The sequence below is a fragment of the Drosophila hydei genome, unplaced genomic scaffold, assembly GCF_003285905.1.
Source record: "Drosophila hydei strain 15085-1641.00,03,60 unplaced genomic scaffold, DhydRS2 tig00000149-arrow-pilon, whole genome shotgun sequence".
Classification (NCBI taxonomy): domain Eukaryota; kingdom Metazoa; phylum Arthropoda; class Insecta; order Diptera; family Drosophilidae; genus Drosophila; species Drosophila hydei.
The window spans coordinates 6,504,915-6,517,057 of record NW_022045678.1 but is presented as its reverse complement, the minus strand read 5'-3'; the positions used below and the strand labels follow the sequence as shown (position 1 = coordinate 6,517,057).

General features: G+C 37.3%; 3 protein-coding genes and 4 non-coding genes across 9 annotated transcripts; 1 reads left to right on the top strand and 6 right to left on the bottom strand.

Annotated features, from left to right (window-relative positions):
* Nucleotides 1–125: 125 nt before the first annotated feature.
* On the bottom strand, nt 126–2,726 carry LOC111594647 (eEF1A lysine and N-terminal methyltransferase homolog). The gene is made up of 8 exons (XM_023308043.2): nt 2,631–2,726; nt 2,440–2,539; nt 1,989–2,348; nt 1,708–1,915; nt 1,038–1,656; nt 791–983; nt 597–736; nt 126–543 (listed from the first exon to the last, which is right to left on the bottom strand). The coding sequence occupies exons 2-8, from the start codon at nt 2,529–2,531 to the stop codon at nt 134–136; spliced, it is 2,022 nt and encodes a 673-aa protein (XP_023163811.2). The 5' UTR covers nt 2,532–2,539; nt 2,631–2,726; the 3' UTR covers nt 126–133.
* Nucleotides 2,727–3,019: 293 nt separating this feature from the next.
* On the top strand, nt 3,020–8,341 carry LOC111594646 (protein brunelleschi). 3 transcript variants are annotated; one of them, XM_023308042.2, is made up of 12 exons: nt 3,020–3,108; nt 3,217–3,318; nt 3,376–3,651; nt 3,723–4,556; nt 4,614–5,461; nt 5,647–5,890; nt 5,947–6,503; nt 6,563–7,053; nt 7,115–7,308; nt 7,365–7,556; nt 7,625–7,832; nt 7,896–8,341. In XM_023308042.2, the coding sequence occupies exons 3-12, from the start codon at nt 3,459–3,461 to the stop codon at nt 8,182–8,184; spliced, it is 4,050 nt and encodes a 1,349-aa protein (XP_023163810.2). In that variant the 5' UTR covers nt 3,020–3,108; nt 3,217–3,318; nt 3,376–3,458; the 3' UTR covers nt 8,185–8,341. The 3 variants fall into 3 exon arrangements, with proteins under 3 accessions (XP_023163810.2, XP_023163808.2, XP_023163809.2); XM_023308041.2 differs by having other exon boundaries at nt 3,057–3,108; nt 3,198–3,318; XM_023308040.2 differs by having other exon boundaries at nt 3,023–3,318.
* A 362-nt stretch (nt 8,342–8,703) lies between these two features.
* Nucleotides 8,704–9,269, bottom strand: LOC111594740 (transmembrane protein 230). Its single transcript, XM_023308179.2, has one exon. The coding sequence runs from the start codon at nt 9,120–9,122 to the stop codon at nt 8,739–8,741; it is 384 nt and encodes a 127-aa protein (XP_023163947.2). The 5' UTR covers nt 9,123–9,269; the 3' UTR covers nt 8,704–8,738.
* Nucleotides 9,270–10,816: 1,547 nt separating this feature from the next.
* LOC111594798 lies at nt 10,817–10,890 on the bottom strand. Its single transcript, XR_002751147.1, has one exon. It is a non-coding gene; the product is annotated as a small nucleolar RNA Me28S-Cm2645 (small nucleolar RNA).
* A 282-nt stretch (nt 10,891–11,172) lies between these two features.
* On the bottom strand, nt 11,173–11,247 carry LOC115482935. The gene has a single exon (XR_003944171.1). It is a non-coding gene; the product is annotated as a small nucleolar RNA Me28S-Cm2645 (small nucleolar RNA).
* A 231-nt stretch (nt 11,248–11,478) lies between these two features.
* Nucleotides 11,479–11,553, bottom strand: LOC115482936. Its single transcript, XR_003944172.1, has one exon. It is a non-coding gene; the product is annotated as a small nucleolar RNA Me28S-Cm2645 (small nucleolar RNA).
* Nucleotides 11,554–11,804: 251 nt separating this feature from the next.
* Nucleotides 11,805–11,879, bottom strand: LOC111594797. Its single transcript, XR_002751146.1, has one exon. It is a non-coding gene; the product is annotated as a small nucleolar RNA Me28S-Cm2645 (small nucleolar RNA).
* Nucleotides 11,880–12,143: the final 264 nt, after the last annotated feature.

Below are 12,143 nucleotides of genomic sequence, written 5' to 3'. Positions count from 1 at the left end.
CAAATCATTGCAGTATTACTTTGTTATTAGAAATATTATAACAACAAATATATATATTGAAATATATCAATTCTATTTTCATTTAAAGTAAATCAAGATAACATTAATTTATTATAGCACAAAGAGTTTGGTTTTATATTTTCAATTCGCTTAAAAAGTCCGCAACATCGAGCACATCCTTGTCGCTTAATTTTTGAACTTTAACAGCATTGTTGAGGCGACGTCCAGCCGTACCCATGTATTTCTTCCATTGGTCTACAGTTTTGTATCTTTCGTCGTTTGCACAGAACACAATCTCATTGATGTCTTCGTCCAATTTATAACTACAGACGGATGCAAACTGTTTCTGCAGATTCGTTATCGCTTCCTCCCGCAAAGTTTCATCCCGACACACCAGATTTAACATGAACAACCCTGTGGAGCCTATTATCTGTTTTATGTCCATGAGTACCTTAGGGGCGAGAAAACTTAAAGGAGGACAGCTCATGCCCAACGAAAGATCTTTACTATCCACATCGAAAAGCACTGCCCCAAATTGTATGCCTTAAAAAGCAGGAAATTAAGATTACTTTGTATGCATTAAGTCATTATATTACCTTCATTAGAACAGCGTTCCACGAAAGCAAGGCCATCATCGATAACAACGTGCAGGCGATTGTCTTGCTTAAGCTCAAAATATTGCTCAGCTACTTCTAACATTATGGGATCAATTTCAACAGCCGTAATACGTGTTTGACTGAAACATAAATTAGTAGACTGCTAAAAGTAATAAAAAGATTTAAGTGCTTACGGATATGCTGCATGTAGGAAGCTGCACAGACCACCGCCGCCGAGGCCAATGACCAGCACGTCGTTCTGTATATCTTTTTTGGAACACTCCAAAGTTGGGGCAAGCTGCACTCCAACACACATATAAAGATGATGATGGCAAGCCAGGTAGCCAAAATCTATTTTTTTCCGATCCTTTTTTCCTTTGATTTTAACTATAAAATGTTTATCAGTAATACTTTATACTGATTTCACTAAAAAATTCATACCTGTTTTGACTAATGCTTCAGATTGGACAACAAACTGATTCTTAAGAAAGATTAGGCGACGTAATGTTTTGCCATCAACTTCTACTTCTTCAATACGGAAGTCACCAGATAGCTTAGAGAAACCAGAAATTAGTGTCTCCCGCTTCCCTACCTCGGAACCCAATGATAAATATGGAATTTGATCTTTAAGACCAGCAGGCGCAAGATTCGTAATGCTATAAGCCAATTCACTTTTCACCTCCTCAAGCGTATTATAAACTTGATCACGATGCAACGTCACCACGGCTAATCGTTGAAATTTGGCCGATGCCAGTAGTTTTCTACGACCTGCTGTTGTTGCAAAAAGCCACTCTGTTTCACGCCCTTGGGGCACAATAAATGCAGCATATTTGCCAAGCCCGCGAGCGGGCATTTGTTCCAGGACATAGACTGTGTATCGTGACGTTTCCTCCGAAGCTCGATGCAGATCCATGACGACTTCATTATGGCCAGCAATACTAGAACGGGCCAATCCATTGCAAACCAGTGCTGCTTTTTGGACAGATTCCACAGCATTTGCCAGTTCCATTGCGGAATGAAAACGTTGCATTTTGTCGTTGCCAAGTCCAAACTCAAGAATCTGAAAGTAAGTTTTTTTATGAAAAGTGCAAGAAGTAAGACAATTACTTACTAGCATAGGTAAACTCTTGAACTTAGTTGCAATAATGGCAAAGACAGGTAATGTTAGCGATTCCTCTCCATTTCTTTCCCTGTTAGCGCGCTCCACATCCAGACAATGGACAATTCGCAACATGCAATTCTTGCGGGGTAGAAATTCCAAGAGATAATCAACGATATGTTTCTGCAACATAGATATGCCAACGTATCGTCCGCCATTGCTGCAGTTAAAATAGTTTTTTATATATTATCTAATAATTCAATATTTTATAGCATCATACAAAAAAAACTTACCGCATTGTGCGTAATATTTCACTGAAATATTTATCAACAATTTCTTTTGTTTCTTCAGAATCATTTACAAATATAGCATCCAGTGTACCCTTATCCAAAGCCACGGAAAAACTCTCATCGGGAAACGTCATTTCCGTTGCATCCATCTTAATAAACTTCATATCTGGTCGCGTCTTTGCATTCAGATCCATCATTTTTTTCACAGCAACGGGTGAGATGTCAATGTTAGTTATATCTCGAAATCCTGTATCGTACATATCCATGCTAAGCTTTGAATTTCCACAGCCAAGCATTAATATTTTGTCGGCGGGCTTTATATACTTGTGTATTTGGTCGCAAAGTTCTATATACTCGCCATACCTAAAAAAAAGTATAAAATAATTACTAAATACAAAAACCGGCAGATGGTGCATGTGCAGATACCATTTAATACAATGGGTACCATACTTACCATTCAAAAGCTTTTTCACCGCGCTTTTTGAAAAACTCATTCCAATAATCTGTTTGCGCAAATTCCTCTCTCGTTCTTGGTAACAAATTCATTTCAGACCCTATTTAACAAATTGTAGTTTAGAACACGTTCGTATCTAATCACGCATTTGTTTCTACTTGAATGTTATTAAAAAATTTGCTAAATATTACCCAAACAATGTGAGGTCACACAATTTTATGTTTACACCAAAATAAAGTACAATTTGAGGGTCACAGTATTATAATACTATTTTCGAAATTAACAGGTTTCAATAAATGCGTTTTTTAGTAATATATAAATATACATATAATAAACGTGTTGTAAAAGTTGGACGGCAAAGAAAATATGTAATAAATAAGCTGAAAATAAGTAACGAAATGAAAATAAGTGGCAAAACTACTGATTTTTGTTTGTAGTTATCATAAAACATTTTTCTCAAAGTCGTTTTGTTTGCTATGTATATAAAATAAAATAGCAATAAACTTAATTAAGTTTGATAACAATTTGTATTACTTATTTTTTAGCAGCAGATTTCTTTAGTTGACAGCATTTACCATTCTCATGCAGTTTCAAATTTGTCATTCACAGCGATTTGCACAGCTGAAAACTGATTTTTTACTTGCTAAAACTAACTGGCATTTTGTTTGTGTGTGTTTCGTGGTGTTAAATAAATTGATTTAATTAATTTCGTATATGTCTTACATGCTCGTGAAAATTCAATTCATTTCAATTTGTAGATTGTAAACATCATTACAGGTGAAGAGTGTAACAGCATCATAGAAAGGGGAGGCAATCTGATGTTATCGCTGGGTACGAAGTTTGCTACATCTAAGACCGAAACAATGGAAATCAATTGAGGTACGTCAATGTCAACGTCAGTTGCACAGAATATTAGCAGCAACACTTGTCGAGAAGTTCGCAGTGTAAGTGGAAATGTGAAGATCAATCGCAAGTCGGAGACCCAAGAACAGGAACTGTTGGAACTATAGGAGGAACAAATGCGTGCCGCTGGTGGGCTTGTGCAGTCTAATGCAAGTGTGGAGCCAGTTATGTCACGTCTCGATTATGAGCAGAATGCCCTCCATCATAGCTGCTTGCTGGTGCTGCTGCGCGGCGTGGGACCTTCCCGTGCCCGCATTTTGCAACGAGCTTTTGAGAAGGTGCGACGTGTCAATAATATCAAAGTAACGGGTAACTCTTCACTCACATTATATTATTGAATAAAAGTTCGACATTTGAGCATTTCATTTATTCTGTTATAGATTCTAGCGGTACTGTGCGTACCGTTTATTTTCGATTTATTCACGATCATCCCGTGGAGCATAACGATTGGGGTGACTTTCAAACCCATCGTCGCTTGCTCGGCCTTATAACAATAGGAAAGTTTGAAAACCAAACTGAGCTAAATGAGCTATGCCGTCACCATGAATCCCTAAAAGTTAGATATGGTAGCACATTATACGAGTCACGTGCCATATTCTTTGGGCCTGATGCACATTCTACGTCAAATGCAAATCCAAATGCTATAGGCGATGCGCAACCGGCTCTGCAAACAATCGGTGAGAATGACGCTAATACGGATCTAACCGGCAAAGAAAAGATGGCTCAGATTCATGGTCGACTTCAGGATGAGTTTACCACGCCATCCAATTTCAAGTCGCAAGCGTTTTTTTATCGGGAGCAGGATATCGGAATGGATCTTGAAGCTCGTGTGGCTGATTTTTTGAATGCATTGTTTTGGGTGCTGGAGTCGAGGCGTCTTGAACGTTCTCGCGAGAAAGCCGATAAGGTCAGTCTCCTGCTGGCACCCTTCGAGAAACGCGATTTTGTGGGGTTGGATATGGAGTCGCGCAACAACCGCAAACGCTGTGTGGGCCGCGTTATGAAGAACTTGGCAGATCTGTCATTGCAGGCTGGTCTCTTAGATGATGCACTTAGCTTGTATCACAATGCCAATGAAACGTTGCGTTCAGTTGGCGACTCTCTGTGGGTTGGGGCCTGTGAAGAGGGTCTGTGCGCAGCTTCTGCTGTTTTATTGTATCCACAAATGCGGGAAACTGAAACATTTCACAGGAATGCATCTCTACAAGAAACAGGTTAAGATTAAGGCTGTTTTTATTTTTTTTGCTACATTATATCTCATTGAATTATAGGTTCTTCACCGCTACGCAACATGCCGGAGAAGTGGCGTACAAGCGATGCAACGAAGAAAATAAATGCACCAGCAGTAAGCACAGGAACCACGACTGCGGCATCAGCAAACTACGCAGATGCTTTCAACTCGCATTCATCTTCCTGCTCATCGGTGTCATCCATATTGACTAACAATTCCTCTTCATCGGGTACACCCACAACCTCCACATCCTCTTCTTCGACATCGACAATATCGGTAGCGCCACATAGCCAGCGCAATGGCGAGCTACCTGGCAATATAATTAAGCCTGAAGATATAACCAATTATTATAGGAAGGCTATAATAAACTATAGCAAATACCGACATGCAGCAACCATTGAGACAGAGGCAGCTCTGAAAGCTTCGCGCGTATGTATTGAGCAAAATCGACCGCTGGACGTGGCCATGTTTCTGCAAAACATTCTTTACATAAATCTCAGCATGAGTGAATCAGATCGCGTTAAGCGATTTGAAGTTATAACAGAACTATATCAGCAGATCGGTTACCAGCGTAAAGCTGCATTTTTTCAGCGCCTGGCTGCGCTAAAACATGTACAGCAGGGCACTCAGACACCAGACTGGACGCAAAGCTATCGCCTCATGTTAGGCAGCTTTACAGGTTATCTGCTATCCTTGGATCCACTGGAAGTGTTGGAGAATGCTGCTGGTTGGCCAGCATTGCAAATAGATCTGGTGCAAAGTCTTATATCTGCAGCGAGACGTCTTGGATACTCGGCACTGGCTACGCGCCATATGACATTTCTGCTTCAAACGCAATGGGACAATATGTCTGCTGCGGAACAAAGCGAAATGGCTGTACAGCTTCAGGTATGGTTTATAAAGAATAATTGATTATAATTCGAGTAAAATGTAAATTTTTAAATTGATCGAACCATACATAATTTGTGTTGGTTGCTAGCATTGTTTATTATCAAAAGAGCGAAAAGAATATTAAGTTTTTTGACCAAAATTATAATTTATAGTTAGCTTATTAATTATTATCACTATTGTAGAATCTAAGCGCACAGTGTGAAGGCTCGCCTGTACCTTTGGTACTGGACAATGGGACTGTGATACCTCCCGCCAACCTTACCGATTTACCCTACTTGACGCAGTTGGCAGTACGAGACTTACCTGCACACTTGCGCCCACAACGTATTAAAATTGCCAAAGCTGACAGCGGTCCATTTCTATTCACTCCAATTCACTTCAACTCGGTTGATCGCCGCGACAAGAAGAAAGACAAAAGCAAAATAGGCATGCGCAAAATATAATTTATTTATATATATTATCTATTAAATAATTTTTTTTAGATTTTCTTTGGGTGCAAAACGATATTTGCGAGGTATGCTTAACACTTCGCAATCCCTTGCCATTTGAGCTGGCCGTCACTGACATGCGTCTGCTTACAAATGGCGTGGTATTTGAATCGTTGCCCCAGACAGTTGTCTTGAAGCCGCATGTGCTCACACAAGTGTCTCTACATGGAAAACCCATTGAAACTGGACAACTGGATCTGCAGGGTTATAGTACTCATACTTTGGGCATCAAGTCGAACTGTCGGCTGAAGCATATGCGAGGACGTTACTTTCCGCCCAACTATGTAGTGGATGTAATACCTGCCTTGCCAAGCATTACTATCAAAACATCGCTTCCTCAGTCCGCATCGTTTAGCAACATGAATAGTGCGGACCTGGTGGTTACATCTGCAAGTCTGACCCTTTACAACGGAGAGTCCTCTAGTTGCATTATTACTATAAGGAATGAGAGCAATACATTACCGGTCGAGCATCTCGAAGTAAACATTAATTCAAATGTGGAGCAAGAAACACAAAAAAAAATGTTTCGAATTGATGAACAGGCACTGCTGGTAAAACATTCTACATAGTATTTGTTCAATGATTTTTGATAACAGCAACTCCGTTTCAGGCGCAGCTACCCGTACCTCCGTTAAGTACTATTGAATTCGAACTCCTTATATATGCTGACGCCGATTTTGTATGCCCTATACCAACGGACCTTATAAATTCATTCGGCCCCGGGGCTTCTCAAGAATATGGAACGTCTTCGCTATCGCAGTATTCTAATGTTACAGGTCAATCTGCTAGTCTACCATTGCGTGTTAGTTCACCGCAACATCGACGACAAGATAATATAAGTGTTCATTCAAAAGTGTCCGGGACTCAGCATTTGATAAGCACTTTACCCCTACATCCGGACGGACCAGGGGCTTCGTTCAATAGTGGATCGAATGTACATTCTGCACAGAACAGCCAACATGTGGAGGCTCAATTGCGCTTTAAGTACTCCGGCGGGCAGGCGTTGGTTGAAGGCTTTTGTCGTCAGTGCGCGGTGTCTTTTAACCTTGAGCTACTTCCTAGTACCCTGATAACAAGCTGGGATGTTTTACCCGCTGAAATGTACATAAGTAAACGGAATTTGCATTTATGATTGTGGTATTAATCTTTAACGTAATTTCAGCCCTTCACAGTTCTACTTAGTTTTAGACATATCTAACCTTACCGCTCAAGAAATGTCGCTCAACTACACTGATAACAAGAATATTCTCATAGAAGCCAATGAAAGTTGTCGAGTACCTATCCCGGTTGACCGCTGCTCATTGGAGCAAATATGTGACGCACGTGCAGCGGAAGTTGCTGAAAATCTTGAACGCGGTATGTTACTATTAAGTTTATGTGTGCATTCAATGAACCTATTTTCCCAAACACAGAGCTGTGTTTTCGCACGCAAATTCTTTCCTTTAGCGATGCACTAAGCAAGCTTTGCTCAACTCATATAGCAGACCGTGTGAAAATTAATTGGCTGCTAACGGGCACTGACATAAAAGGGATTGCATCGCTACGCGGGATTTTTCTATCGCATAGTATGGTCAATCTGACCACTATCGCCCCTCTTCAATGGGGTGAGTTACAATATGGTTTTATAAGAATTTTATCCAATGTGTTTTCATTTATTTAATTTTTTTTTAAGGTATAAGCTTTCAGGATACGGTAGTGCAGCCACATAGCGAGTTAATTTGCACTATTGGTCAGAGTGCGAAGCTCACAATTAATCTCACAAATCAATCATTACATCCACTTAAGAATTTGGTATTAACTATAAAATTTTATCAAGACTACTTAAATGGGATAGAAAACTACAATCTTGAGACGCGCGTTGCAATATCTGGACCTAACCGGTACGACATACTTACCGTTTTACATAAATAAGCACAAAATAATATTTATGCATATATTTGCAGAATTACAATCCCTATTTTGGAGAAGTACGAGCAATCGCAGCATAATTGCTCTGTGATATTTTTTACGCCTGGTCGCTTCAAGGCCAGCGTTGAGTGCGCCACTAGACCCCAAAAAAGTAGTAGTATTTTGACACGCTCATGTCCAGAAGCTCCCAATTTGAGTCAATTAGAAAAAAAGTCATCATCACCAGCCAATTCAAACACTATTTCGGCTTCTGGCCTTGACGAGCATCAGGCGCATATATGGAAATTTATACCACCTATTGAGGTGACTGTTGTAGAGCCGTGATTGAGTAAATTGTTAATAATATGTAGTTAATTTTTGTTACATCTGTAATTCTATTTGTATTTATTTTCATATCACGTATACGTATATGATACCGCTGTTAATATGTGTAAACACAAATAGCTTACTGTTACTGTAATATGAAAAGCAATTGTTTTGAAATGAATAAGCATCATGTGTATATATCACAATATATATATATATATTTAAGCTCAAACTACGCTTTAAACTTTACAGCTAGAATGCCATAATATATGTAAATACCATGCTCTATATAGGCTATATATATATATGATACCGCTGTTAATATATATATATATATATATATATATCCTTCAAACAACAAAAATGAAATATTGTTAGCTAGATAATATTTCGCTTACTAAACTCTCGAGCTGAGATCTGCAACCACAACAAAAAATTTGATACATGTATGTATTTACAATATTTTTATACAATAAATAAATGCAAGTTACAACACAATATTTTTAAAATTAGTACAAAAGTAATACAATAAGAACACAAGCGAATAAAATAATAGTTGGCAGATTTTTTTCTTAGCCCAATCGACGAATATCGTCCATTGTGTAGCCCGTTCGATGCATTAAAATACACAGTAGAATATACAGATAGTATCCCCCAGGAATTATAGTCAATGCGCCTATGATTGTTAGTGCTCCTATGCGATCTGACCGATCCTGATTTGCGTCCGCTAACCAACTTAAGGTTGCACAGCAAATACATACAGTTCCGCCGACGAACAATACAAGAATGATTGCAATCGTCTTCCAAGGTGTTGCGTCTTCCACATTCGGCGCTACCCATTGTTCGTTCACAAAACCATCTGTCTCGGTGGTGTCGGTGCTAGCATTGCTGTAATCAGCAGTAGCAGTACCAGTTGCATTCAAGCGTCGACGTGAATCCGATTTGTTTTGTATCATATTTGGAAACTTACGAGGTTCCACTAAATCATGCAGAGTGCCATCGATTTGATCAGAATCTTGTTCCCCTTAGACAGTTTTCAGAAGTGCATCAAACATTAATGCCAAATTGAGTAGACATTAAAAACCAGCTGATGTCATTGAGTTGTATTTAACAATTGATGTTTAGTATTTTACATAATGCCGCAAAATTTATATACAACTTTATATTTTTTTCTTAAATAAAGAAATACATCTTTTATAAAAATATAAATTATGTATTTTAATATTCGTAATTCAACTCTTTTTTTTAATTCCACATTATCCAATTACTTTTGGTATTTTACTTATCGACTTTGAACTCTTGTAGAGGAAAATCGTTGCGGCGTTGCCACCTTCTACACTGAATGTACAGTGTGCAAATAAACTCTTTAAACGTAAAAAGGGGAGTACACCAATAGAGCAGCCAACGCAATCAAATAGAAATAATTTTGTATCTTTAAAATTAGGCGATCCTTTATTTTTATTTCATATTCACTTCGAATTACATGAATTTGACTTCAAATAAAAATATATCCTTTCGCAGGCTTGGAATCGGTTCTTCTTTTCTGGTTGTCCGTCGTCAATATACTCAAAGATCAGCAGTATTTCACATCATTAACAGCGGATAGCTGAATTTGATGAAATTTCCTAAAATATGAAATGTAAAAAATTCTTAAACAATGTAAAAACTGAAAAACTTTAAAACTTGTAAAAATTGCTCTGTTCCAGTTTAATAAGCAACAAGAACGCACGACTCTGGAGTACAAGATTAAGAGATAAACTGAGCCCCGTTTTTAAAAAGAAAGCTATATATATATATATATATATATATATATATATATATATATATATATATATATATATATATATATATATATATATATCCTGGTGAGCTCAGGTTTAGTGTGTAAGGATTTGTAATGCATCGTAATTTGATTACCTCGCCACCTTCCCCCAAAAAATATGAAGAAAAAATGTATATTAAATGATAGCAAATACGCTCATATAAATGTCATTGTCACACTCTAGATTTTATTAGGAAAGGCCATCTAGTAGAAATATCATTCAGCAATTAAGTTCCTATAGTAATGTTTGTTGTGCAGTTCAAGCGTCTCCGCTGCGTAAATTGCGCAGAGGGCAAAGCGCGTGCTAATGCGTGCCTGCGTGTGTAGGTGTATGTGTTCTTTGCTATGCATGTGTAAAAGAAGCGTGGACTGGTTGTGGTTTCAGTCCTCACAGGTTTCATCATTACTCCTAGTTGGAGTAATGCTCTTTACATTTACTGCATATGGTTATAACTAGTATCGGATTTCAAGTCCTAGCTTTTGTGGATTACGAGATCTCAGGATTCACATGAGCGGACAGACGGACATGGCTAGATCGACTTTACATCGTCGTTTGCCTCTTACATAAATATAAACAAATTACACCCATTTTCAATAATACACTAGCTGTTCCTTTCAAAGTTATCATCATATTAAAGGCAAAAGTTTATTAAGAAAATATTCTTACATGGCTTCAAAGCATCTGTCATCTGGGAATGAATTCGCTCCTCTAAGTGTATAAGTGTATTTCCATTTGAACAACAAAAAAGTTTCTGAAAGAAAAATATACTACATGTTAAGTTAATGGTCATAATTTGTAAAAGATCAACTTCAAGATTAGCCCAATGCTGAATCAGTTTAATACAATTGATAAATCTTTCATAGACATCAGATGTCCCTATCAAAGTTGTCATCATTTTAGTAGGAAACAAACCATATATTTAATACAAAATATTCTTACACATATTTCAAGGTTGATTAGGCATCCTGTAATAGCTGTGTCGCATTCATCAGGTACTTAAAATCAAGTCGTGCTCTTAGTTAGATTTCAAAGCATCTAGCATCTGGTCTCGTAATGAATTCCCTCTTATAATTATTAAACTCTTCCCATTGTGGACAACAAAAGTTTCTGTAAAAATAATATACATTTTAAATGAATGGTCATAATTGCAAAAAGATAAGAAACTATAAGATCAGCCTTTTGCTTAATCAGTTTAATAAAAATTGATAAATCTTTCATAGACATCAGATGTCCCTATCAAAGTTGTCATCATTTTAGTAGGAAACAAACTATATATTTAATACAAAATATTCTTACACATATTTCAGGGTTGATTGGGCATCTTGTAATAGCTGTGTCGCTTTCATCAAGTACAAATTGTGTTCTTTCTTACTTGGATTTCAGCGCATCTAGCATCTGGTCTTCCCATTTTGTACAACGAAAGTTCCTGTAAAAAAATATACATTTTAAGTTATTTTGAAAAAGATAAACTTCAAGAATAGCCTAATGCTGAATCAGTTTAATAAAAATTGATAAATCTTTCATAGAAATCAGATGTCCCTATCAAAGTTATCATCATTTTAGTGGGAAAAAACCATATGTTTAATACAAAATATTCTTACACATATTTCAGAGTTGATTGTGCATCTTGTAATAGCTGTGTCGCTTTCATCAAGTACTTGAACTTAAATTGTGTTCTTTCTTACTTGGATCTCAGCGCATTTAGCATCTGGTCTTCCCATTTTGTACAACAAAAGTTCCTGTAAAAAAAATATACAACATTTTAAGTTAATGGTCATAATTTGAAAAAGGTAAGCTTCAAGATTAGCCTAATACTGAATCAGTTTAATAAAAATTGATAAATCTTTCATAGACATCAGATGTCCCTATCAAAGTTGTCATCATTTTAGTGGGAAACAAACCACATGTTTAATACAAAATATTCTTACACATAATTCAAGGTTGATTAAGCATCATGGAATATGATGTAGTCTTCATCAGGTACTTGAACTCAAGTCGTGGTCTCTCTCTGAAGTCATACCAAGTAGGCTGCGTTGTTAAAATACACATCTGAGAAAGTTAGTTGGAGAGAAAATGCATTAATAGTTTATTATATATAACGCAACGTAACGTAACAATTTGAATAATTTATTATATACGTTTAGTTCTCTGAAA